Source organism: Alexandromys fortis, unplaced genomic scaffold, assembly GCF_014885135.2.
Source record: "Alexandromys fortis isolate MF-2015 unplaced genomic scaffold, M_Fortis_MF-2015_v1.1 scaffold_120, whole genome shotgun sequence".
Lineage (NCBI taxonomy): Eukaryota > Metazoa > Chordata > Mammalia > Rodentia > Cricetidae > Alexandromys > Alexandromys fortis.
The window spans coordinates 992,315-1,020,263 of record NW_026067999.1 but is presented as its reverse complement, the minus strand read 5'-3'; the positions used below and the strand labels follow the sequence as shown (position 1 = coordinate 1,020,263).

General features: G+C 43.0%; 1 protein-coding gene across 1 annotated transcript in view; it reads left to right on the top strand.

Annotated features, from left to right (window-relative positions):
* Positions 1-3,295: 3,295 nt before the first annotated feature.
* The window catches only part of Nhs (NHS actin remodeling regulator), a 339,701-nt gene continuing 315,047 nt past the window's right edge, over positions 3,296-27,949 (top strand). Inside the window, exon 1 of the mRNA XM_050160636.1 lies at positions 3,296-4,427. Coding sequence (XP_050016593.1) covers positions 3,887-4,427 — 541 coding nt within the window. The 5' untranslated portion in view covers positions 3,296-3,886. The remainder of the gene's footprint in view (positions 4,428-27,949) is intronic.

Below are 27,949 nucleotides of genomic sequence, written 5' to 3'. Positions count from 1 at the left end.
TGCAGTGATTAAGCTAGTAATAAGGACAATTGGATGCAGGAAGGGGGACTTTAGTCACTGCAATTAAATGATTATGCCAACACACCCCACACATCTCCTGACATTTCTTACGTAAAAGAAATACTTTGCACCAAAAATAATACTGATGTACCATAGATGGTGACCTACTGAATCAGGAAATGTTGGAGAAGAGGCTTTGGGCTCCTGGTGCTTTGTAAAGCCTTACTTCCTATTGGACTAGAGAAGGCCAAGTGATGCTTGGGGCATGGTGATGCACTCAGGCTATTTCACTTCGTTTCATAATGTTTATACTGATCACACATTTGAGGAAACTGTGCTAGCTTTTGAACTATGTGACTGACTGCCTGTCTTTAGGCATTTAAAAATGCTTTTTCCCCCCATTTTCATTTTGGTAATAACAGATAGGAAAGGGAATATATGCACTTGGATTGTTTGGGTGTGTTAGAGAGAGAGAGACAGAGAGAGATAGAGAGACAGAGAGAGATAGATCAGGCAAGAATATAACTAGGCATAACACTCAAAGTTCAGATAGTAACTTTTACTGTGATTTAAAAAAACAACTTTTAAACTTTATTTTATTCATGTGTGTGCACTCACTATGGCAATTGTGTAGAGGTCAGAGGACAACCCTGTGGAGTCAATTCTTGCCTTTTATCATGGATTATAAAAATCATATCTTTAGGTTTGGTGGCATCTTTACCCAGTGAACCATTTCACCAGCTACAGCAGCCTTGTCACTGTTAGAGGAATCTTTTTGTCAGAAAGCTCAGAGTAAATGCAATTCAGGATCTGAATAATATACAACCTTGGTGGGGGGTATTTGAAAGCTCAGTCATTGGCTATATACCCCACTGAGATTACATGTGGTTGCTATGTGTTGTCAGGGAGAGGCATGAACACAGGAGGGGCTTGAGGTGCAAAGGGAAAGGGTGGACTAAGAAGCTCTCTCGAAGCTGCCCTGTTATAGTCTACAGGATTTTTAGGTAGTGTTACTAAAGTCTAGCAATCACACTGTTTTCTAAAGCTGTGTTTATTCTCAACAACTAACTGAGAAATGAGAATGCATCAACACGGCATATTAATGAACATGATCATTTGTATTGGTTTTATTTTTGGTGACATTGAAAGAATCTATCTTGGAAACATCACTGGGGACCACCAAAGGAAAAAGAGGGAACGCTGAGACTCAAGGAGATCAAAACCAACACCAAAGTCTTCTATTTTATTTTATTATTTTTTTTTAGCTAAACGGTATTGTTAGCACAAGAGTAGGATTCCAGGAGAGTAAAAAGAGTCCCTCCTTTTGTACAGTTGAATGGAGCTTTGATTTGCTTCCTGATCCTGAATCTGTGCTAGTCACTTTAGGCTAGATACTCAGATAGCTAGCCTGTTGTTCAGCTTAAATACCCCCTGTAATCTTCCTTCTCCTCTACCTTGTCTGCCACCCCCTTAAGATCACTCTGACTGATCCATAAAAGGAATCCATCAATAATCTCAAACCCCATTGAGGAGTGAAAGCCACATAGTGTTCATTCACTGGATGTGCAGGTGGATGGGGTTAATAGGATAGCTCTAGGTATGTGGCCCTAACTGAAGGCAGGGCAGACAGTTGTCAATAGGCTTGGGAAGTGGATGCCTCGCACACTCTTCTATTCTTCTTTATTTTTCAGTGTAGTCAGGGTAGAGTCCGGTTTATCAACCTAGCGGAATTCTTGTTCAGAATTTGGAACATGTTAAAAGGTGCCAGGCTACATTCTAAATTGGCCAGCTCTCTGGATTTGTGATATAAAGAACACATGCTGAAAAACAGCTCAAAAACATTCTCTTTCTTTTCCTTTCTATTAGGAAACAAAACCAAATTTAAAGAAAAGTTGTAAGAACTGCACAGTGAACTGCAATCTGCCCTTTGCTTGGACTCACTATTTTGGTCCCTATTTCCCTCTTTGCTTATCATATTAATTTCCTTATTGTTGTCATCACCACCACCACCAAATCATTGTTACCAAATCATTTATGTGGACTTTACAGACATTATGACCCTATACCTCCAAAACCCCAGCCTTCATCTTCTTTTATGAGCAGGGATATTCCTTCACCAATATTATTATTGTTGTTGTTGTTGTTATTAGACTAAGATAGTCTCTGTCAAAGCCTTTGTGACTAACGTGTAGGCTGACTCCAAGTGCTGAGTGTTATGCCCTGTATGGAATCCCTGTCAAGGCAGGGAGCACAGAGGGCACACCACTGCATATCTAGAGGTCTTTATTGATTCCATAAAAGATATTTTTTTCTATGTTCTCTTTAGATACATGGAATGAAGTTAGCATTCTCAAGATCTGGCTTGTGGCCTTAAATTTTATTTATTTATTTATTTTACAGTATGCATTGTGGAGAGATGAAAGTTTTTCTTTTGAAAGAAAAAAAAAACAATTCTTAAACTGCTTTTAGGTTTTCAGCTGCCCCCAGCCAGCCTGCACATTACTGCAATTGAAAAGGTATGCCTTTTAAGAAATTATACTTTTTAGTTAACCGAAGGGAAAACTTTCCATTCTTCTGTGAATCATCATGTCTCCCATGGGGAACTTTAAAAACCCTGTGTTGGATTAACACAGTAGGGTGACAAGGAGGTAATCCGATTCATTTCACTTAATGTGCAATGAATTTTGCAAGCAACTTTCTGGGGGGTTTGCTCACTGATCATTTGGGTCTCATTCATGATGTTCTGGAGAAGAAGGCTCCCAGAGCAGACCAAAGAAGGATATCAGAGAAATGTATAAACCAACAGCACCTGGGCCACTCTTGCCACGTGGGAATGCACCCATGCTGCGTCACCCTCCCCAACTGTCTCCTGGGGCACTTTAAGGAGCAGCGCTGTTTCCCCCTCTAAGAACCAAAAGACTTGTCAGAGTTGGAATTCTACGGAGCGACTTGCTCCAACACGAATCCACAGCATCCCCAATACTTTCCTTCCTCTGAACTGGCTACCAGCACCCACACTCTTAACTTGCGAACTCCCAACCCCCACCTCCCAGACAGTCTCAATTCTAACCTCTGAGATGTGTGTGAGAAAGTGTCTGGGCTCAGGAACGCGCCAGGCGCGGTCCGGCCACCAGTGACTCCCAGCGGCCGCACAGGGCGCTGCGCCCCACTCCGCCCTGGCCTCCCCCGCCCGGCGTCCGCCCCGCCGCCCCCGCGCCGCCTCCTGAGCCAGGGCTGGAGGCGGATTCCTCTGTCCGGGTTTTCAGAGCGCCTTTCCGAAACCTCCTCCCCGCCCAGAAAGGGAGCGAGATCCCAGGCGCACTCGCTCCCCGGAGCGGCCGAGGGGCGCGCGGGAGAGGCCTGCGCTGGGGTACTTTCAAACTGAGGCGCGCGCACACACTCACACCCACCACCCACCCATCCACACACGCGGACACACACACATACATACACACGCGGACACACACATACATACACACACGGACACACACACACACACACACAGGCGCGCACGCCCATTTATATAGGCGGCGGCAGTGGCCAAGGCGGCGGCAACGGGCTGAGGAACGATGGAGCTGAGCCTGCTGACCCCGGTTGGAAGCAAGTGAGGAGGACCCAAGCACACCCCAAGATTTCTCTGCCCAGCGCTTGTCATCTTTCCTAGACAGCCGTGCACCCGGAGGAGGACAGGTCGGACTAAGCTGTGAAGGAGAGGGTGGGGAAGAGGAGGAGGCCAGGTGAGCAGAGGAGCCCTTGGCGTGTCTGGACAGCCCGGTTCATTCCTTGCCGGACTCCTGCCCTCTTCTTGCTCAGGTGGGCGCGCCAGGTCCCTAGCTTAGAAGGGACACTCAGAGGAGAACGGAAAGTCGCGGCCCGGCTGTGCGGGATGCCTTTCGCCAAGCGTATCGTGGAGCCGCAGTGGCTTTGCCGGCAGCGGCGCCCGGCTCTCGGCCCAGATGAGGACACGAGTGGAGGTAGCGTTGAGCCGCCGCCCCTGCAGCCGCCTGGCCGGCGGGAAGAGGCCGAGGCACCGGGGCCAGAGGAGCCTCCCCGTGTGCCCCCTGCGCCTCTCCCACTGCCACCACCTCCGGCGCCGGCAGAGCAGGCTCAGCAGCCACCGGACGAGGCGCGCGAGGCCGGGGAGGAGAGCATGGCTGGGGTCCCGGAGGCAGCATCGGCCACCGGCGAGGCGTCCACGGCTGCGGCCGAGGCTATGCTGCTCATGCTAGACCTGTGCGCCCTCAGCAACGCTGCGCTGGCCAGGGTCCTCCGGCAGCTCTCAGACGTGGCCCGGCACGCGTGCAGCCTCTTCCAGGAGCTCGAGAGCGACATCCAGCTTACTCACCGCCGCGTCTGGGCGCTTCAGGGCAAGCTCGGCAGCGTGCAGCGCGTCCTCAGCACGTTGGACCCCAAGCAGGAGGCAGTGCGTGAGTACCAGCGCCTTCTATCCTCCAGGGTACTAGGCTCCAGCGCCGCACCCTCTTGCAGTCCCCACTTGCCTCGCCGCAATCTCAGCCCCGAGGCGCGGTGCCTGCTGTAACTAGCACCTTACTCTTGCCTTCTTTCCCCTCTTTCGCTCTGAGATCTACCCCAGTCAACCAGGGTTGAGTAGGTAGGGTGGCCCCTGGCCCATGCAGGGATACAGGCACGGAGAGTAGAAAGTTAAAAGGACGGCCTCGCAACTCATAGACATTCGTGGTGTTGAGAACGGGCAGGAAGCAAGCATTTAGGAGGCAGACAAGAGGTAGAGATAGTCTGCCATTTACCACTGGGACATATATGCCTTTCATGTCCTTGGGAAGAGGGAGGGGTGCAACTCCTGTAGCTTCTAGGAGTCAGCCACTGGGTTACACCATTGGGGGCTTCAGTAGTGGGTGTCTTTTTAAGATGTCTGTGGGAGACAAGCTGCTTTGTCACACTTTTGTGACCTCAGGTGCCCGGGACTCATGCCTTTGGAAGGTGTGTGACCTAGTCCAGCATCACTGGCTGACTGCCTAGAATAAACTCCAAGGTGCTCTAGTAAGAACCCTGGAATCAGCAAAGGCCTTAGTGAGGGACTGGAGGGGAGGAATGCCTGGGGGGTGGGAAAGAGCTCTCTGACAGTCTTTTCCGTCCTGAGTAACCTAGGGTTCTTAACGAATGCCTCTTTGGAGTATCTGTCTTCGGAGCATGCTGCAGGCTCTTCTTCCTCTGCCTTAGTTCCTTGTCGCACAAATCTAGACTTAGGTGTGAACCAGTCCAGCCAGGCAGGTTGCAGTGAGAGGGTGAGGAAGGAGACCCCTGGGCATCTTCCCTGCACATTGACTTCACTCTTGCAACACTGCAAACGTCCTAGAAAGTAGTCTCTGTTAACTCCTCTAAGGGCCATTCACTCCTCTCCCACTGGTGCACTGTATCCCAAACCTGGCAGCTACAGGATCACTTAGAAAACGACCCAGGCGGTGGACAAGAGTGTTGGATTGGCACGTGGGTCCTTTGGTTCCTGGTTCAGTTGAGATGCTCTGGGGGAAGGTGATGTCAGCGGTTATGACTTACGTAAGAAGCCTTTTCTGTTGCTGCAGTGGCTGCTCTGGTGTGAGGTGGTCACTGAGTGCTGCGCCAGGCAGAGGAGCTTCAGCAGTGTACTTTCCAGGAGAACTTCCCTGCACCTCTGTTGGGCAGCCCAGCCCAGCCTCTTGGCCGGGCCTGCTGGCCTAGCCATTCCTTTCCCTCATCCCTTCCTCCCTGGAAGAACCCTTTGAACCCCGCCCCAGGAATTCACTGCTTTTCTGCAATAACAATAATAATAAGCGTAATGAATAAATGATGTGCCCGATCAGCTTTTGCAGCTATAAAAGACCTGGAGTTGGGTTAATGACTAGTTGTTTAAAAGGGCAATTCCGGGGATGAGTTCTGGAAAGAATTAGGATTGCCCTAGGCCAAGTCGTATTTTACTTTTGGGACTGGAAATGAGCACTTTAATCCTGCCTCCTTTTTTACCCCAAACCACCCAGCAGGGACAGGCCCTTCACTTTCAACAGCGCTGATATTTGGGTAGTGCAGTTAGGGGGAAGTGGTGACTTCACTTCAAAAGAACTGGAGGGAAGTTCTGCAGACGGTTGAATGGTGCATTCATTTTCCACGTGCACGTGTGGCACAAACATAGCTCTTAAACACAATTCACACTGCCAAAGTAGCACTCCTCACTTGCCTTTCTGTTAGCGGCACCAGGTAGGCAGTTATGGATCTAGGATCTAATAGTCCCTTCAAGCCATTTTCACTATCAGAGTATAAACGAGTGGAAAATGGAGTTAGGGGGGTCATTAGTGTATTGATGTTCATGTATACTTGTACATGAATAAATAAAGATGGCCTAATCTAATACCCAGGGAAGGTCTTAAAATTAATCATTTAAAATACTTTCTTCTAAAATGTTTAATTAACTATTATTACTATTGCTATTGTGTGTGTACATGATGTGGGGGTGGGGTGGGGCACGTGGAGATCAGAGGGCTCCTTTGTGGACTCAGTTCTCTTTCTCCACTATGTACATTCCAGGGACAGAACGCTGGTCATCCAGGCTTACTTGGTGGAGCCATCTCACTGGCCTGCCTCTTCAGGGTTTTTTTCCCCCTCAAATGTTTTCTTAATACTTGGTGTCCTGTTTTCTCTCTTCTCTTATCCCTTTCAATGTAGGATGGTACTGTTCTTGTCATAACCTCTGGGAGTAAAGGTACAACATTTTGCATCTTCCTTTGACTTTCCCAAACTTCAGAGCCTGAGGCAGGGATTTCTGTGCGAGTAGTTTGAGAGGGAGTCCACGGAAGCATATGGAGGGGGTGGGGAAGGGAAGCAGGAGGGGTAGAAGCTGAAGCTTGTTGTGAGGGGTTATTACTGCAGACACTTTGGATTCAGCCTCGCCTGAGCCCCTTAACTGGTGTGCCATGGCAGATGCGCTTCACTAGGAGGAGGGGGGGGGATGAAGAGGCTGGAATGGTTCTGCGCCCATTCTCCCTGGGTAGATGGGAAGTAGCACCCGAGCAAAATTATCTGACATCCAGGGCCAGCCCCATATATGATTCGAGCATGTCCCCGGGGGTCAGATAGCTACGAAAAGCCTGTGGTCGTACACATGTGTGTCTGCAGGGGTTCTCTTGGGAAGGCAGAAGGGCTGATCAGAACCCCGGTGGTATCAACTATGTTGTGCACCCCCCTTTATGGTTACTCCAGCCTGAAGGTATTTCAAAAAGAAAAGGTTTCTTAATTTTGTCTGTGCCTCTATACCCCCATTTTTGTTTTCCTTCCCAGATCGCACACTTTTCTTGCTGCTCTACCCTCAGGGCTGCTTCCTGTTGCCCTGACTCATGGTAGGGGACTTTCGGTGACTGGCCTCATCTGATATACACTTCTGTGAAGTCACTTTTGAGGCAAGTTTGGACTGGTAAGGTAGTTACTATCTAGTCAACTAGTACTGGGGACTAGAAATAAGGAGAAAGTGGTCAGATTCTGAACTAACTCATTTTGGAAATATAATTGATAGGACTTACTGAATAGATTAGGTACAGGTTATGAGAAAAAGTAATTCAGATGTCAGACGCATAGCTTCCTTGCTTCAGTAATTCAAAGCAGGCGATGACATTTACAGAAATACAGAAGGGAAGGTGGACATTTTCATCTGTACACTGGGAAGGTGGACATTTTCATCTGAAGGGAATGCAATCTGTAGCTTTCTGTTTGAGCCCTGTTAAGTTTGAGATGATGGGTTAGATGTGTGAGGGGAAAGCCTAAGAGAGAGAAGCCCAAGCTGGAGATGAAGATGTGAGACAGAAAGATGAAGATGTGAGATGGGAAGATGATGAAGAAGGCCGTGTGACACCTCCGATCTAGGGACAGCAGAGACAGGAAAGGAGCATGGTACATGCAGAAAGGTACCAATTGTTAAGCATGCTTGAATTTCCCAGAAGGGAGGAAACTGGTGCTGATGCCCAGGGGAGGCTGACTTTGAGTTTCATAGGAGAAGAGAAAGAATGAAAAAGAACATTCAGCAGTCTAGGAGAGTTGGATGTTATGCTTCACATCAGTAACTTGCAGCCATCCTGGACTAGGCACACACACACACACACACTCACAGAGAGAGAGAGAGAGAGAGAGAGAGAGAGAGAGAGAGAGATCCTGCTTCATAAAACAAACTAAACATCACTAGTGCTACATGTAAGTCAGTGGTAGAGCTCGTTTAGCACATACAAAACCCTTGGTTGGATCCCAGTGCTGAGAGATAAAAATCTAGAATGATGAGCAGGACGGTGTGATACAGTGGAAGCCAAAAGGAGGTGTGGGGGCAGAGTACTTGCTTCGCATGTGTGGAGGAGTGGGGTAGAGAAAGAAGAGGATGGGTCTAAGAGGAAATGGCAGTAACTGGTGACTCTTGTAAAGAGTTTTGCTTTGAAGGGAACTAGAGAACTGGAGTAGAGGTTACACGAACACACAGTATGGACAGGAAACTTCTTTAGGTATCAGCATGTTGCACATGCTCGGTTTCCAAAAAGAGGGGGAAATTGGTACCGGGAAAGAGATCTGGACAGTTATAAAGTCCTTGAGAAGCCAAGGTGAAGTAAGATGAAAATACATCTGGAGGGAAAGCGACAGATCTAGGCCGAAAGGCAGGTGAGGTGAGCTGGTGGACTGACAGCGGTGGAGGGGGCGGTGGAGGTGGGGCGGGGTGTTTCCCCTTGCCATTTAAAAAATGACATCTATTTTCCCCATGAAGTAAGTGATGAGATCATCAGCTGAGAGGGTGTTGGCAATGTGAGGAGAGGAGTCAAGGTGTGAATAGGCTGTCCCGGGGGAGCGTGGATGCAGTAAGGAAGTGTAGTGGGATTATCCGGCTGCACGGAGAGCCTTCTGAGATTTATGGCCATAAACTTGAAGCAAGTCCAGCTTTTCAGTCGCTAACACCTGAGGCTTTGGAATTACTTCACGGGACTCAATGCCAAACTGTGCATCCTTAGACATTTCGTGTTGTTGGCCTTTTGGATACTGCTAATTACATTTAGTTACTGAACTTTTTTTTAAGTGAAATCTGCATTAAGCCTGACATTCCTGTGTTTTGTTTATTCTTTTAAAAGAAGAATGCCGATTCTATGTGCTTGTGTTGGTGAATTTTCACAAAACAAATAACTCAAGGGGAAACTCCTCAGATTAAGAGACAACACATTGTTGTGCCCTCTACCAGTCACTCCAACTCCTTAGGGTCGGCGTGCCCCTGACTTTCTCTTCCAATAACTAGATTTATATAAAACTTTCGGACTTCAAGTAAGTGCTTGCGCACTTCACGTAAGTGCTTGCGCACTTCACGTAAGTGCTCACACACTTCTTAGTGTCTACATTATTGATTCAGCATTACACTGGTAAGGATCTTCCATGTTGTGCATGCATAATGATTGTTCATTGTCTTTGCTGCATGAAGTTGTGGGTATCTACCATAGTTTGCTGATCCATTCTCTTGATGATAGACATTTGTTTCTATTTTAACTCTACAGTCATGAATGCTTTTTGCTACATGCCTTCTGTATTTGTAGTTCAAAAACTACCATATATCCTAGGCTGGCCTGGAACTCGATATGGAGCTAAGAATGATCTGGAATTCCTGATTCTTTCCTGCTCTACCTCTGGAGTGTTGGGATTAAAGCTAGCACACCCGGCTTTGGGCAGTGCTGAGGGTCAGCCCTAGGGCTTAGTTCATACTAGGCAAGTACTCTACCAACTAAGCTACCTCCAGCCCCTCTCCGTGTCTTGTCGTGAGCGTATTTATATCCAACTGACTGGTATGCATCTAAAAGTGGGATTACTGGGTCAAAGGGGATAGGTACGTTTGGCTTTAATATATGCCATCTGACTGTTTTCTATCTGCGTGCATTGCTTTATGGTCCCAGGAGTTCCACTTGCTCTACATCTTCACCAGGACTGGAATCTTTTAAGTAAGAGTTACTCTGGCAATAAATGTAATAAAACCATAGTAATTCTAAGCTGCATTTTGGATAGCTTTTGAAGTTAACATTTTTGTGTTTTAAAATTCAGTTTGGATATCCTTTTTTTTTTTTCTGAATGGGCAGTTTAAGACCTTTATTCCTTCCTTTTTCTTTTACTCCCCTTTAAAGAAAGTTTTTGGTCCCCTTTTCTTATTGTTTTTTTTCTGAGTTTTTTTTTATTTCGTGAATATGAGTTATTTGTCATTTTTAGGTACTGCAAAGTGTTATCTTTCAGTAGCTTGCCTTTCAACTTCCTTAGTGTTATAATTTGGTGAGCAGACATTTATGTTTTTATGTTGTCCATTTCGTCAGTTTTTTCCTTTACAATAAACTTTTTGTTTCTCTTCTGTTTAAAAGAAATTCTTCATTAATCCTTGGGCCTTGAAGAGATCTCATCAGTTCTAAAGTTTATTTTGCCTTTGCTGTTTAGATCTGTTATCTATATGGTACGGATTCTTTGTTTTTTGAGACACAATCTTTCTATGTAGGTAATTGTTGCTGTCCTGGAACTTGTTATATAGAATATTCTGGCCCTGAACTCACAGAGATCAGCCTGCTTCTACCTCCTGAATGCTAGGAATAAAGTTGTGTACCACCACATCTGATTTGGAATGGATTTTCATAAGTGATGTGAGGCAGGAGACAAGATTATTTTCTCCACATAGACACACAATTGTCCCATTGCCAGTTATTGCAAAGGTAACACTTCCCATTTCACTACAGTGGTCCTTCTGTCACTCATCAAGTAGATGTTTTATTATTATTATTATTTTAAATTTAACATTTATTTGCATGTGCGCATGTGTACCTTAGAGTACCTGTTGAATTCAGGGGACAGTTTGCAGTCCTGTTCTTTCACCATGTGAGACCCTGGGATGAAACTCAGGCCATCAAGAGTGGCAGCAAGCACCTTTACCTTCTGGGTCATCCCTCTTTGACTCATTCCATTTATTTATTTATTTATTTATTTATTTATATATTTATCTAACGCTTCCTACCTTTGTTACTTGTCAGCCTCTGCGCAACTCTGTATTAAGTACTCTGCATGCCTTATCTCGATTTAACCTTCCTATCTCCCCTCCTGAAGACTTCTTACTGCACACCCTGCCTGACACTTTTGTCTTTGCTTGTTGGCAAGTGAAACAGGTTTGTCCTTGCATATAGGGAACGCCAGAGGTACTACCAAGTTAATGCCCCTGAGGCGGCACTCAGAAGCGGACTCCAGCTATAGCTCCCTTGGTCTTTGAATGGGAGAAGCCTCCAGTATGTTCCGTGCTATTCACCAGTAGAACTGAGCAGTAGTCGCCCGTGGTTATGATGTATCTGGTGACATAGCCTGCATTTGTTGCTCTTTTTCCCACTCTCTACCTCCAACTGAAACTTCTCAGGACTGGCTGTACTTCTCAGGAAGCCCAAACCGGGGCAATTTTCTGGATCTTTTTTTTCCTTTGTAGTGCTGGAGATTGAACTCATGGCCTCACCCACGTCAGGCAAGCACACTATCACTGTGCTCCATCCTAACCTAATCTGTTGGATCTTTCAATGCTGAAGATAAAGTCCAGGACAAACATTCAGGTGATGTGTTTCATCCTTTTTCCTTGAAAGATTTTATGCAGTATTGTAGATCAGATACATTTTCCAGAATGTTCTGCGGTGGGTCTGGAAATAGTTTCTGTTATCAGCTACTGTGGCCACGGTTGGAATTATTGGGATGGGAGCTCTGCAGGACTGTGACAGTGAGAAGGAACAGGGAAGAAGAAACTCAAGTCTGTGTTGACAAAGCGCATCTCGACTTCTTAATCAGCCAGGCTCTGAATGTGCTCGTTATTGCCGTGTGGAATGGGCCACTGATGGTCCTAGCAGATCTAGGCTCCCTATTTAAGAAGCATGGTTTCAGCTATAGCAGATAAGAAAACTGCTAAATCCTGAAAGAACTAGGGGAGTTAATATATTTGGAGGAGGAATCATTTGGGTTGTGTGGTAGCACTAATCTTCATTCATTATGCTTTTGGAAAATCATGTTTTTTTCCTCATTCTGTCTAGCCTACCTATTGCACATAGCAATCTTCGTTAGCCTGGCTAATGTGTCTTCTTAAATGTTTTCGTAGCTGTGGTTGATTCTTTTCTTCTGGCTCTATTAAATGAGTTTCTCTGAGGTAATATGAGTTCCTAACTGCTCCATTCAAAACTGTATCCCAAAATGGTCGAGAAGAAAGCAGTTTCTCAAAGGCTAATAATTCTAGGCTATAATTTCCTAATACCCAACCAATAACAACACAACAACACATTTCCCGCAGATTTTTCCCATTGTACGGGGTTGGACCTTTTTTGTTTGTTCATGAGACAAGGTCTCACTATGTAGCGCTGACTGTCATGGAATTTACTTTGTAGCCCATGTTGGCCTTGGAACTCATAGAGATCTTCCTGCCTCTGCCTCTGAGTGTTGGGATTAAAGGTGTGCACCACCGTGCCTGACTGACGTTGTGTGTTTATTGAGATAGGGTGCTGTGGAGCTTAGGCTGGTTTCAAACTCCCTGTGAATCAGAGGAGAATGACCTTGAACTCATCCGAATCCTCTCAAATGTGCCTCTGTAGTACTGGTGTGATGATCGGTGTGTACCACCATTCTAGCCCCTGAGCTCGGCTTTGAAATAAAAAAATGACAGAAGTACTTTTTATTTATTTATTTATTTATTTATTTATTTATTTATTTATTAATTAAAGATTTCTGTCTCTTCCTCACCACCGCCTCCCATTTCCCTCCCTCTTCCCCAATCAAGTCCCCCTCCCTCGTCAGAGACAGAAGTACTTTATTTAGGAAACATTTGGGGTTCTTCTGGGCTGATAGTCATGTGGCAGAAGTGAAGACGTCTTTCTCCCAATATGCGTGGAGGCCTTTTCTGTATGTGTCATTACAAAAGTGAAACAGCCTAACAGGCTTTCTAAAATATCCTCAATCTTAGAGCTTTTAATTGGCCTTTAATCTCCGGTGACTTATGGAGTGTCTCTGACTGTCTCACATTTTCCCTTAGAGTCAGTGAGAATTTTAAACAGAGTTAGAATTTTCTCTTGCTACTTCTCCCTATTTTCCTTTTACTCCATGTCTTCATTCGGGGTTTCTATTGCTGAGATGAAACACCCTAACCCAAAAGCAAGTTGGGGAGGAAAGGGTTATTCGGCATTGCTGTTCATCACCGAAGGAAGTCAGGACAGGAACTGAGACAGGGCAGGATTCTGGAGGTGGGAGCTGATACAGAGGCCATGGAAGGGTGCTGCTTACTGGCTTACTCCTTACGGCTTACACATCCTGCTTTCTTATAGAACCCAGGATCACCATCCTGGTGATGAACTCAACCACAATGGACTAGGCCCTCCCCATCAATCACTAATTAGGAAAATGTCTTACAGCCGGATCTTATGGAGGCATTTTCTCAATTGAGGTTGTCTCCTTTCAGGTAACTCTAGTTTGTGTCGAGTTGACCTAAGACCAGCCAGCACATTCCATTAAAACAATCATGGAACAAGGCTGAAAAGAGAGTTTGGTGGGTAGGGTGCTTACATGCAAACCTGAGTATTTGAAATCAGTCCCCAGAACCCATGTAAAATGCTGGATGTATTGGCACATGCTTATAAGCTTAGCACTGGGGAAGCAGAGACAGGAGAACGCCCGAGGCTCTCTTATCAACTAGTCTACCTTCCTATGTGAGTTTCAGGCCTATGAGAAAAACTGTCTCAAAAGAACAAAACGGGGATGGTTCTTGAGGAACCATGCCAGAGGTTGACTTCTGGCCTCCATACACTTGATTACACTTGTGCACACACACAAATGTACACAAACATGCATACACACAGAAGCACACACAAAATCATGGAATTCAAGGTTTTGTGTGCCATTCTACTGAAACAGGATAACAAGGGTGTGATGGCACAAAAGAACAATTACAAAATTTCTTCAACATGATTTTATATCTTAATAATAAACCAAAATAAAATTAACGAAGTCGACATGGGTTTTCAATGTAAGAACTTCATTATAGGTTTGAAATTTGTTGAAACAGCATTTCAAATAGTACTCTGACTGGACACAGCATGGTGTGACCCAGAGGGCAGGGACCCCGTGTAGCTCATCTTTATGAGTGACTAAGACAGATATAGGCAATTTCTGTTTCTCATGTAATGCCCATCTCTCAGCCATTACTGAGTATGAGAAAGAGGGTCTACGATTACTAAGAAAATTATCTGTGAATATAGTCATCCCTATTCTGAAAAAATATTTTTAAGTGTTTAAGGTCCTCAAAATGAAATAGGCCAAGCGTAAATGTAACTTGGCAGGTATGGTGGTGGTGCACGCCTGTAATCCAGCTTACAGGATGTCAAGGCTGGAAGATTTGATTTTTTTTTAGGTCAGTTTGGACTGTGTGGTCAGTCTCAGATTCTCTCTCACACATACAGAGTTAATCTTAATTTAATAAGAGTCACAGAATTTGGGGGTCTTAAGTTTAGAAAAAAAAATCTTAGTAACTCATAGAAATACACTTCCCATCCAGAAATGTCCCAAATGGTAGTCCCCGTGAGACCCCTGGCATTAGAGAGTGGCCAAGCCTATCTTGGTTTTACTGCTGGATGCTTCGTGTGCTTATAAAGTCCTTATCTATACTGGCACTACATCTTTTTGTAACGCTAGCCTTTTGTCCTAGTTCTGCCGCTGAAACTGTGTAGCATCTACTTTTAATCTCTTTTCCAGTCTCTAAGTAGAGGTAGGTTTATGTCTATGGTTTCTCCTAAACTTTCTTCATGCCAGGTTAGATGACTTCAGTTACTTAGATTCCCCCAGTGAAGTTTTTTAGTTCCGCTTTTCCTGGTTGCCATATGTTTCCAGCGCAGAATGTGAAGAGACCTATTTCTTCTGTTTCTATCAGTAATCAGGACTGAAGTGACCTTTGTTTTAACCAGCATACTATGCTGCTGATTAACAATTGCTATTGTGCCCCCGTAAATTGCCTTGTTTAACGTGGTAGATTTTAAACTTGAGATTTCCTTGATTCTGTGTATAGTTGATATTTTGAGCTTAAATGTTGTGAGACTCTTCCGTTGTCTTTGTTAAACTGAATCTTGCTTGCTTTGCTCTTTCATTTCCAATCAGTGGTGATGGTTTAATGTCTTGATTTAACGTGTCAGCTGGTGCCCCCGGCATTTTGTTCTTTGCAGCTACTGTAAACATGATTCTATGACATCACCCACATCTCGGATAAAATTATTGTCCGGATGGACTCAAGACCAGAGCTCCTAGCAACATCCTTCTAAGTTGACATCTATTAATCAACATTCCTTGGATGCCATTGTTGCAGAAGCCACAAATGTACCCCCCCACACCTCCCCATCCCAACCACATTTCTCCACCTTGCCCACAAGATCTATCATCATGAGCAACTATCAAATGGTTTGCTGAAATCAAGATATCACATGTTTGTAGCACTCCTTTGATCTCCTGGCCTAATAGCCCTATTTGAAGGGAAAATAAGGTTAATATGGCTCAAACTGGAGCTATTAATAGCAATTAGATGAGCCATTTTCATCTTCTTGTATATAATAGGTAAAAAGCTGATTTTGACAAAGCAGCATTGTCGTTTTGGTTATGGAATAGCAGTATTGTAGCACTGCAAGGGGACTCTTTGGAACCTACAGCCTATTTCTCGTGCTCAAGAGTGCCTTGTTTGTGACAAGCAGAGAATTAGAGTTTTGTCTCTTTCTTTCTTTCTTTCTTTCTTTCTTTCTTTCTTTCTTTCTTTTAGGGTACTCAATGATGACCTTATGTCCATGTTCTTTGTTCTATAAGAAAATCTTAAGAATTTAGGACCTTTGGAGCTTCCTTAAACTTGGTTTGAGGAAGGTTGGGTACTATCTGGTGAGCCAGGAAAGTGGGAGCATTTGTGGTGAGGAGTATGGATTCTGAAATTGGACTGTGTGGGTTCTGATACCATCTTCACCCTTTCAACATTGTAGTGCTTTTGGCAGCATGTTGCATATCTTCTTTTCTTCATCTGCTATGGAGTGGAAATAACACTATTGACTGCATCATGTTATTGAGAGAAGTTAAAGTGGGTCTTGAGAACTGTGCCTGGCACATCAACTCTTATATTGACACTATATTGCATCAGACAGAGTAGAAGGTATATATTGCTCCTTCCAAGTAAGTGAAAGCCTCTGCCTGAATCTGTGGAATGCAAGGTCAGAAGAAGGATGTGGCTAGCTGTCAAGAAATTCTGATTCTCAATATGACCAGACATTAATTCAGGTTCGTTTTCTGTTGTTACTTCTATAAGCATACAAAAAGTGATTATCTTATCATTGGGATTTATTCATTTATTATATATCAGACACTTTTGTAGATATTTATGTTTGATAAGCAAACATAAAGCAACTATAAGCCTCTGTTCCAAAGGAGAAAGATAAGCCCCATACAACAGTATATATGAGGGAGGGCATTCAACTGTGTGGGGCTAGGATGGTCCTGTTCAGTTAGGGTATTCTAGTGGGCCTCACTGAAGAAGCTGCATCTGAGCAACATTGGAAGGAGGTAAAGTTGTTAATTGTGCACATGGATGGAGGAAGATTCTGTTTACAGAGGAGAGCCATAGCTTGTACAGAGGCCCCGAGGTAAACACAAGTCATGCATAATTCACTGATGACAAGGAGGCACAAAAGGTCCTAGTGGTGGTATAGACAAGATGAGGAAGGGAGTGAGGGGGATAGGCCAGCATAAAGAGATAGAGAAAGACAGCAGAGAGTCCGGTAGGCCATTGCCTTGTCAGATACAGTTGTGCTCTGAGTAGAGTGGCAATCCTTCAAGATGCGAGGAATGTGACTAACTTAGAGTTGAAAAGAGGCACATGGGTTATTGTGTGCGGAGACCTGTCAGAGACAGGGGAGTAGGAGCAGGGACAGCAAACAGGCAGCTGATGGCAGTAAGAGCAGAGACTGCTTTGGTAGAAACACTGGAAAGTGATTGGATACACCATAGAGCTGTTGACATTTTGGTTTCATGGGTAGGACTGGGCAATTCAACCCATACAGATGGGCAATACTAGAAAGGAAAAGAAGACCCTCTTGCCCTCGTCTTCTATAGACTTACTCTCAAGGAACCCATGCTGTAGTCTCTTGTGATCCTTTCAAGGAGAGCAGATTCTCACATGGAGGTCCAATGTGACTCATGAAACCAGTGCTCTAAGGTAGTGGGTACTTCTCTGAGAGTTTTGTTGGATAATATTAGTTTTTGTCTTGGGGAAAAATAAAAGTTGTTTTAATTAATACTCCCTTTAAATGGTGTTTCTCACTTAAATAGAATTACATTACTTTTACCCCTCCTTTTCTCCCTTCAACTCCTCCCAGCTACATGCTCTTAAACCCTTCCCATGCCTTCTACTAGCAAGCTGATTGCCTTTTTTCTTTGATTATTATTGTTATATACATATGTATGTGTATGTTTGTATACACATATGTACAGAGAGATATATAGTAGAAGTGTATATATATCTGCACATATAACCTCCTGAGTCTGTTTTTGTTGTTTGGATGTATATGGTTTCAAGACTGAGCACTCTGTATTGGGCAACCAATATCGGAGCTCATTCCTGGGGGTTGCTAATTCTCCTTCTCCCAGCAGTCAGTAGTTTCCTGTAGTTATTTGTCTAGGGTGATACCCCTTGAAATCTCCCCACACTTGGTATATGTTATAACAGTAATATATACTGAACTTGAATGTGTAGTGATGAGTTTTAACAGCCATTAATAAATCTACATCTGTAATTCATATTACCATAAGACAGAGACCATTCTCCTCACTCCAGATTGTCAATATTTCTTTGAAAATACTACAGTTGTGATAGAAGAACAGGGTTTGAAGTTGGGTGGCCTAGCATATACTTCTAACTGGGGCTGCCATGTAAGTATGACCACAGAAGAAAATGACTCCATAGAATCTTCTGCAATCTCAAGAAGTTTTGGACTTCCAAGATAAACAGCAGCAGGAATCTTTCCTTGCTTTTGGTCTGAGGCCTTTTATGATATCTTGCTGCTGGGTTTTATGGAGAAATAGGGCTTGCTTAGACAAGGGTAAGAATCTGGCTTCGGAGGCCTGAGGAATAACTTAGAACCAGGATCTTTTTAAAGCTAAAAACATTTCAGAAGACATTAAAAAGATCTCTTGCCTTTGAAGCAGTTTTCCAAGCTGCAAAAAATACCAATTTGTAACTGCATTTTAAGCCTATTCCAATGCTCAAAATTCTTATGGAGGGTGAAAAAAGATGTTTAGGATCTGATTTCTGATGACTCTGTCTAAGCACATCTGGATTTGTGAAACAAAACCCTAATTCTAGAGTTCAGCTACTCTTTTTTGTTGTTCCTACCAGACATCTAAGAGCGAAGAGCTAGTAACTAGGAGAGCAGATGACAGCCACTGAGACATACTGTTCACGAGAATACAGTATCAATATTTACGTTTCTTTCCAGCCTGCATGTGAACTCCATTCCTCAAGCCTGTATTTATATTTTAGTAAGGCAACTAAAGCTGTATTTCCCCTTTTAATTTGGCACCAGAATTCTGCCACTTCAGCCCACCCCTTTTGCAAGATGGCGCGTGTTTATTGAGTATCTGAGTCTAGAGCGTAATTGAGGGGGTGGGGGTAAGTACAGTGGGAATAAATAGAAAACTTCTGAATAGAAGTCAAGAGAATGTCTGTTTTACAAACATGAGAAAATAGGTCTTGAGGTTCTAACAATGTGTTTGGATGTTGAGGGGAGAGGGTGGCAAACTCAGAAGGGATGTGGGGAAATAGGAACTTGGAGTGTTTTCAAAGAGTACCATTTGAGTTAAATACCTTCGGTGTTAAAGCAGAAAATGCTGGAGCCCTATCAGGTATCAGATGTCACCTAGTGCTCATCTGGCAAAACTTTAGCTTTTGATAATTAAAACTAACCCAATTGCATGAAGAAAAATACATTGCCTAAGTTTGCCCCTTGTGTGGCTTCGATTTAACCCTTTGTTTTATGTCCTATAACAAATAAATCTCTAGCTGCTTGTACAGTGGCAGGTACTAAAGAGAAATAGGGTTCACTTACAAACACATTTCAGGAGAAACAATGAAAGAAGCAGACTCTTTAGATTACTGGCTTATAAATGTAAGGTTGAAGCCATTTGGGGTTTTCATAATTAATTATGATTAAGGCAGTGGTTTTAATAGATCTTAAACAAGATGAATGAAAACATTAAAAACAAAACAAAAATCTATACAAAGTACCTTTTTTTTTCTCAATTTGGGCCTTTTTTCTTCCCAAGTCCTCGCTCCCCGTGTGTGTGTGTGTGTGTGTGTGTGTGTGTGTCCTGATCAGCCAGTGAATCAAGCCTTACAACCGTTGAAGCTTAGGTTCAAGATTGGTTGGTTCTCAGGAGCTGGGCAGTTTGCATGTTGCTCTAGCCAAGTATTCAGGTTTGAAGCCCAGCACAATTGTCTGTAGCTCCAGAGGATTCGGCACCTTCTTTTGACTTATATGGACTCTTGCATGCCATGATGTTCATAAACACATTCAGGCACGCACGCACACACACACACACACACACACACACACACACACACACAATTACATATCTAAACATTCCCCTAGTTACTGGGAGTTTTATCAAGATTACTGGGTTGCATTTCTATCCTGGGTTGTCTTTGATTCTTGTAGTACCACCACTTACAAGCTGTGTGATCTTGCACTTAGTCTGCATGCTTCGAGCTCCTAATTGGTGAAAGGGGGAACAGTAGTGATAACAATCTCACTGAGTTGTGAAAATTGAGTGAGTTGACCCAATGGTAGTGCTAGCAGCTGTGATATACTCATGCTGTACACAGAAAGGGTTAATGTGTTTATGCTACTGGTGGCATGATTTTTATGGCTTTATTATTATTATTATTATCAAGGGACTTGGGAAAAGGAAGTAGGCATAAAAAATGATAAAACCCAGCTCCTGTGTCTCCTCAACTAGTGTACATTTTCCAGTTCTGGCCTTCTGAATATTTGGGGAAAACGGGGACAACAAATGTTATCCATTTTTTTGGCTTCACTAGTGTAACTCATGTCGCACAAGAACAATTCATCTGTCTACCAGTATGCAATCATTCTCAGGGTGTGTGATTCTTCTGATGGCCACAAGGAGGTCGGGTGTGGATGTGTAGCATCATGGATGCAGGACAGGGTGCAGATATCCAATCTTTCTGTCTCAATTTTCTCCCATAACGCCCTGTCCGTTGTTCTTTGTAATTCAATTTCAGGCATGAGAGATGGTAGAGAGTGGGGAGTATAGATCTGGTATGTTAAGGAAAGGCTAGGTGTTCATTTTTTTTTATTTTCTTCTTGGGTAAACAATAGGTGTAGTCATGTAACAGATGCAATAAAAGGTGAGGAACCCACCGCTTCACCTCTAGAAGGATCACATAAAAGCCCATAAGCAATATCTTGACTTTCAATATTGCTTTGTCCTGTTGTGGAATCATGCATGTGCTATTTTCACATCTGGGTTTCCCGCCATGGTTATACTTGACAGTCCATTTATGTTGTTGCATAGAGTTGTAGCTCATTTATTATCTTCACTCTATTCCGTTATGTGACTATGGCACAGGTTACTTGCCCACTCACAGGAGACTCAGCAGAGAACGCTGAGGCCTTCAGATATGCTGGATCTACCACTCAGAAGAACCTTGGTCTCTGAACCACTGAGTGAAAAGCTGTCTGCAGTGATTAGATTTCGGGTATGAGAGAAGTAAACTTTCATTGCAGGATTTAAGAGGCGTTTGTCACAATAGTTCACTGTCTCTGGCCAGCATCAAGATACTCTGCATCAGTTTTCCTGAAAAGGCACAGAGGGCAAAATTGCAGCAATGTATTTAGTGTTTTTCCTCCTTAAAGAAAAGAAGCACCAAACTGTCAGGCATTTTTTTTTCTGACAGACATAAAGAGAACTTGCATTTGACAAGAAGCTGTGTGACAGCTTTCCCTGAACAAGGAAATGGAAATAAAGATCTGTTAGCGGAGTTCCTGTTTCTAGAGAAATGTTGCTAGAGAATTCCTTTGGTTGCAAACAAAACCGAGAAACTTTCATCCTGTCTCCCCCATCTCTCCTCTTTCTTCTTTCCTCTCCCTCCTTCCCTCACCCTATATAAACAATAAACACACCTACAAAAATGTACAGAATCCTGAGTGTAGAGTTCAGTGAGATTTTTCAGAGTGAACATACCTCTGAAACGATCATCAAGAGGAAGAAAGGGCACATTTGAAACTCTCTAGAAATCTTGCCAGTTTTCCCTTCCAGTCTTGGATAGCTAGCCATTATCCTGACTTGCAATAGAAATCATTGCTTTGACCTGTTTTGGAATCATGTAGTAAGCTATCTTCACATCTGGATTTCCCCCTCATGACTATATTTGATTATCCATTTATATTGTTGCCTGTAGTTTTAGTCTGTTATTTTCACTATATTCCTTTATGTGAATATTATAGGATTACTTGCTCCTCCTACCTTTTGGATATTTTTTCTCTTGGGCTATTTGGAATAAGGATGCTATGAACATATTAATTCTCATCTTTTGATGAATGTACATGCACATTTTTTGTTGGGTTAAAATCTTCTTGACATGAGTTTTATAAAACTTTCTCCCTGCCTCAGATAGATATTTCAAGGCTGTGACAGTGACTATTCTTACTGTCTCTCCACTTTTTCATCTAGGTCAAGCAAAAGCATGTGGTTTTCTGTAATTTAAAAGACTATCACTGATATTTAATGGCAAAATTTGGGTGTCCATAATGGAGGAAACCTGATTGAGTTGGAAGGCCTTTCCAGCCCTTTGATTCACCAATGGGTGAATTTTCACACCGCCCATAATCACACTTCAACACTGGCGACTTTATAACACCATTCAGCTCTTTTTGTGAGAAGGAGAATCTTCTAGATTTTCAGATTGCTTTGCTTCCTTGTGGGAGGGAGTGGAGGAAGCAGAGTGATGAGCTCTGCGATCACAGGGCTAGATTTGGATCAGCAACTACCTTCCCTAAAGCTGGGCAGACCAAGAGAGTCAAGGTTTGAGGTAAAGGCCAGGAGAGTAGTACATATCCTCAGAAGGGCAAGAGGCAAAGGGGGTGGTGGTGAAATGTGCTTGTATCCACCAACAGAGAGTTTATTCCTTCGGCTCTGCCTTCAGGACTTTGAGTATCTTCTCCAGCTAGATGTGGCTTTGTGGGCTGAGGGACAAAAATTCTGAAACTCTCCATAGGACTCCTTTTTCCAACCTCCAAACAGGCCGAGTGCTTAGACACCTTTACTGAGGTTCTGCGCTCACAGACTGATATTGCGTTCCCACTTCTGCACCCTTGGTCCCATAGGCTCTCTCCCTGTTTGCTTTAAAATGACCTGGCTTAGAACGATGAAGCGTGAGTGTTTTAGCCTGTACTTTCCCCTTCAGGCATATCAGCAACATCTGAAACATCTTCGGGAGGCAAAGCACACTCAAGGCTGCCTTGTGTTTGGATTGAGTGTTTAGTTCACTTCCGGTGTGAGAAGTGTGAAGCCTTCACAGTTGAGCCTGAAAATAATGGTTGTGAGAAGCCCCCCCCCCCCCAGGGGACCTTGTTACTGAGTGACACATAGCTAGGCTTTTGCAAGTGGACTTGTGTGATAAACTTGAACATAGAGTTGGATTTTACTGAGTGCTTCATTTCTTTGCCTGACTAAGGATAAGTGAGTTGATTTTTCCATGAGAGAACTGATTTGGACCATTAACCCAAAGTTTCTTCCACTACAGAGGTGACTATGGAATTGCCTTTTGCCTTTTGGAAACTACTGGGGCCTAGTGGGACAACCTGTGAAGTCAGAAGTTAGACAGGGGTGAAACGCAGAAGCACTTTATGCAGAATTAGAGACCTTTAGAAATCCAGATATACTATGGGGACCTGGGTGACTTTTTCTTAACCCCCTACTTCTCTCATGTTGTCTAAGCAAAAGTAAGACTATGACCTGCACGTTGTTCTTCAACCCCCTAACTTGTAACAAATGCTGTCTCCAGGTTTTTGGAAGATCACTAGATTTTGCCTTGGATGGATACATCTTATCAAGGGGATTCTTCTAAACACATTCGGGAAGAAAAATTCACACACACACAGACACACCCTAATAACAAATACTCGTATTATGTAACACGCCTCTCAAAAATCTGAGAGGCAAATACATTGTTCTTTTAGTAGAGGAGGAAATGGATTCTCTGCTAAATGGCTTTAAAAACACACTGTGGAAAAGTGCCCAGATCAAATGTGGCTCTGTGCCTTTCATTTGTGTACCCTACCTACTCACCCAGCCCCTGTCCATCCATGCAAAGCACTCTTCTCTCCATGTGGCCAATGGATGGCCACTGAAATGGCATTCTGCTTCCTGATTTATGAGACGGGAAGCACTAACAAACAGAAGCAAACAAACTCCCAAACCTTTGATCAAACAAAAGGACAATATCCAGGTTTGACTTTGCATGTTAAGAAGGGCTTATGCTAGAATTTCTTTTTTAAAAAAAAGAAGACCCTTGAGTCGCACGCCAGTGTGTGTACAAGACTGTGTGATAGATTAAAACACAGCTGGAGAAAGTGATGATGGCTATGTGTTTGGCTTTTTTTAGTTCCCTAAAATTCCTAATTGTTTTATTCACCAAATGCTTAAAGTAAGTAATTTCCTGTAGCAGGAATTTATCCCCCCCCCTCCATCTATCTATCTCGGGGTCTTTGCTATCTAAACCCAAAAGATTCACCTCATGGATACCCGGATTTATTTTTAAGCTCCATGTTCATCTTTCCACATTCCTTGGTTTTGTTTGAAGGTTGGTATAAATGAACAGCGGGAGACCTCAATTCAGAAGCAAATCAATCCAAATTACAACAAATTAGTCTTTGAGAAAAATGTTCAGCTAGCCAAGATAAAAAAATTACATTGGTGAGGTTTATCATGGGAATGAGTGTGGAGTTCCCACTGAGTAATTCATACACTACTCCATAGCTTAAAACAACTAGCATTTAGTTAGCCTTAAATTTTAAGATTGGGCTGTACTCAGATTGGCTCACTCATGTCTCTAAGTAGTTGCTGATGACTGGCGAGTTACTCTGACACTGGCCTGTCTGAAGTGGTCTTACATGTAAGCAGTGTTTGGGTATTGGTTAGAACAGTGGTTCTCAAACTTCCTAATGCTGTGACCCTTTAATACAGTTAGTTCCTCATGTTGTGGTGACCCCAGCCATAAAATTACTTTTGTTGCTACTTCATGACATATAATGTTATTAATCATTATGTAAATATCAGATATGCAGGATATTTGATATGCGATCCTTGTGAAAGGGTCGTTTGATCCCCTCCCCTTAAAGAGATCATGACCCAGAGGTTGAGAACCACTGGGCTTAGGTAAATCAATTACAGTATCTAGAGTCTCTCTCCACCGCAGTATTCCAGTAGAACATGGAATTGTGTAAGGCCTTGAGACTCAAGCTTGGCACTACTTGTAGAAATCACATGACCAATTCACAGTCAGTGGATGAAGAAATACATTGCTTCTAGATTAGAAAATTTCAGAAGAAGAAAGAGATGTCCTTTTGTTATCTACAAAAATATTAACTTATTTTGATGTAGACTTTCCCCCCTTAATTTTGGTACAGGAAAAATACATATTTTAAACTGCTTCTTAATTCCAGGAACATCTTTATGAGGGTGAGATGATCATAGTGATTTTTTTTTTAGACACTACGAGGGCTCTTGCTGCCTCGAGTTTTCAAGTTGTTTGTGTTTGAGATAGATGATACTTATTGTTTGTGGTGAAGGCCACTGCACCTTAGGGACATTTCAGGAGAGGGGAGAGAATAATCACGGGTGTGGACATGAGCAAAGTACATAATATGCACGTGTGCCTATGTTGCACTAAAACCTATTATTTTGTATTCTAATTAAAAAGAGAACATTCTTGCATTGCCTTCCATAGGTGTCCCATCAACAGCTCTTTCCTGGAAAACGTTCCTCCAGTTGTAAGTCACCCTGATACAGTTTACTACCTCTAAGGGATAAATTTATCCCCAACATTTCCATAAACACTTGTATGTATCATCTGTCTAGCTACTGAAGAGATAAATATCTAAACTAGGCACCAATCTGTAGGTAGGTTGTGGTCTGGAAGGAAGGAAGGAAGGAAGTTATGAAGATTACTACAGTGAACTATAGTAGGGATGGTTACTGGAAATTGAACTTTTTCCAATGATAATTGCTTTCTTTGAAATAAGAAGGTATGAACATGATTACCTAAATGGCTCAGAAAAAAAATGTTAGACAAAATCCATGCTCTTTTAGGACAAAAACACATAACAAACCTGATAACTGACATCAATAAGAAAGTCCTGGATGACATTCTATTTCATAAAGAATGAATCCTTTCCCTTTAAGATGAAAAACAAGATAGACTTCTCATTCTTATCACTTCTATTCAGTGCTGTGCTAGAGAGTTTAGCTAGAGCAATTAGGCAACAAAAAGAAATAATGACATCTAGATTGGAATCATAGAAGTAAATGTATTTTTATTCACAGATGACATGTTTTTTTATATTGACAATCCAAAGGAAGCCACAATAAAATTATTAAGCTAACAAATGATTTAGTTGAGCTTTTCGGAAACAAAATCAGTTTAAAGAGCACAAATTATAATGCACATGAACAATCAGGCAAAGAAATTAAGGCAGCAATTTTACTCATAGTAGCTTCAAAAAGCATAAGACCAATAAATTTAACAAAAGAGGGCTGGAGAGATGGCTCAGTGGTTAAGAGCATTGCCTGCTCTTCCAAATGCCCTGAGTTCAATTCCCAGCAATCACATGGTGGCTCACAACCATCTATAATGAGGTCTGGTGCCCTCTTCTGGCCTTCAGGCATACACACAGACAGAATATTGTATACACAATAAATAAATAAATATTAAAAAAGAAATATAAAATATATACAAAAATATATAGATAACTGGAAAAAATTCCTGTGTCCGGATTGGAAGACTTATATTAGTAATGGGTAGTACTCCATAAATAAATACACAGAATTAATAAAATCCATAACTATATCTGTTTTGTATCAATTGGCAATATTTCAATTTAAGACAGTTATAAAAGTTGCAGGCTAGCCTGAGCAATAGTGTGAGACCTTAACTGAAAAACAAACAAATAAACAACACCTTTAATCCCAGTATTTAGGAGGCAGAGGAAGATGGATCTCTGCAAATTCAAGGCCAGCCTTGTCTACATAGGGAGTTCCCGTCCAGCTAGGGCTACACACAGTGAGACTGTCTCAAAAACAAAAACAAAAACAAGAACAAACTCAAACTGCCACCTTGAAAGCAAAAAGTCTAAACAAACAAAAATTAAAACTCTTATTAGAAAATATAGAAACAAATCCGTGTGATCTTATGTTAGGTAATATTTTCTTGGGCATGACACTGAAAGCAGAGTTGACAAAAGGAAAATTAAATAGAACAGTATCAAAATTTATTTCGTTGTCTTTCAAAGGACAACGAAAAAAAGTGGGGAGGGGGAGGTGGCTCAACGATTCAGATCACTTGCTGTTCTTTCCCAGGACTGCAGTTAAGCTCCCAGCACTCAGTTTAGTGCCTGATGACCACCTGTAACTCCAACTCCAGGGGATCTGATGCCTGCTGGTGTCTGCAGGTACCCCTTCACATGTATATGGGATGAACATGCATGTGCATGCATACACATACACACATAAATGAAAACACAATATTAAGAAAATGAGAAGTGAACGCACAGAGTAAAGGAGCTATTTTCTAGTAACCTATCATAGTTGACACTTTGTATGAGTTTCCTGGAGCTAGTGTGACTGGTTTCCACAGACTAAGTTGTTTAGCAAGCTAAAGAGTCCAAAAGTTGTCCTCTAACAGCTCAAGATTTCATATAATTTCATATAATTACCCGATCTAGAGCAGTAGGCCCTTCTCACTGTCTTTCCTCCAAATTAGGACTCAAGGTCCCAGGTTCTTCTCATTTATTTGTGTGTGTGTGTGTGTGTGTGTGTGTGTGTGTGTGTGTGTGTGTGTGTGATCTTTTAGGTCTGTGCATCTTCTGTATTCTGCTTCTGGATGGATTGGGAAAGGGAGTTGGAAGATAGAGCTTGGAAGAGTGTCATTATACTGTCTGAGAGTTGACTCATTGGACTTTGAGTCACATTCAATTGGCCAGAAGTCATCCACGCAGCCATATCTCCCTTCGAGGATGATTGGAACATGCACTTTGGCTTACATGTCTAAGAGGAAAAGGGGAACAAGTCCCATGAACAACTAGCCAGTCTCTGTTACAAGGGCTGACCAAGCACAAGGAGAATTGCAGACTGCAGGCCTAACTTAAGGGATTATGTGTTTGTGGTAAGTCTGAGAGCAGAACTGGGTTGTTTGCTTCCATTGTTCTTGGTGAGACAATCCCAGTTGGAAGTACTGCAAAGGAGGCACATTCCTGCTGGTGAGTGTAGCCTCGGCTCAGTCAGTAACTCCTGGAGGATGAGCATAAAGATCAGGGCTAAGTGGAACACATTAGCTTCTTGCCTGCAGAATGATAAACTGAGCCCTCCTGTCCATATTGGCATCCGAAGGGAAGCAAGCGGTGTGTGTGGGAAATAAACTGATATTTCTTATTACTCGCACACGGATTGAATGAAAATACGTAACTGTTCCCCCTTTAAGGTTGTGCTTTAAATAGAACTCTGCCCCGGGCCCTTCTTGATGTTTCGTTCCTTTGCTCCAAGCATCCTTCACTCCTGGCCACATCTGTTCTTTAGTGGTGGCGGGGAGGGGGGGGACAAGACTGGTACATCACCCAGAAAGAAGCCTCTCTCC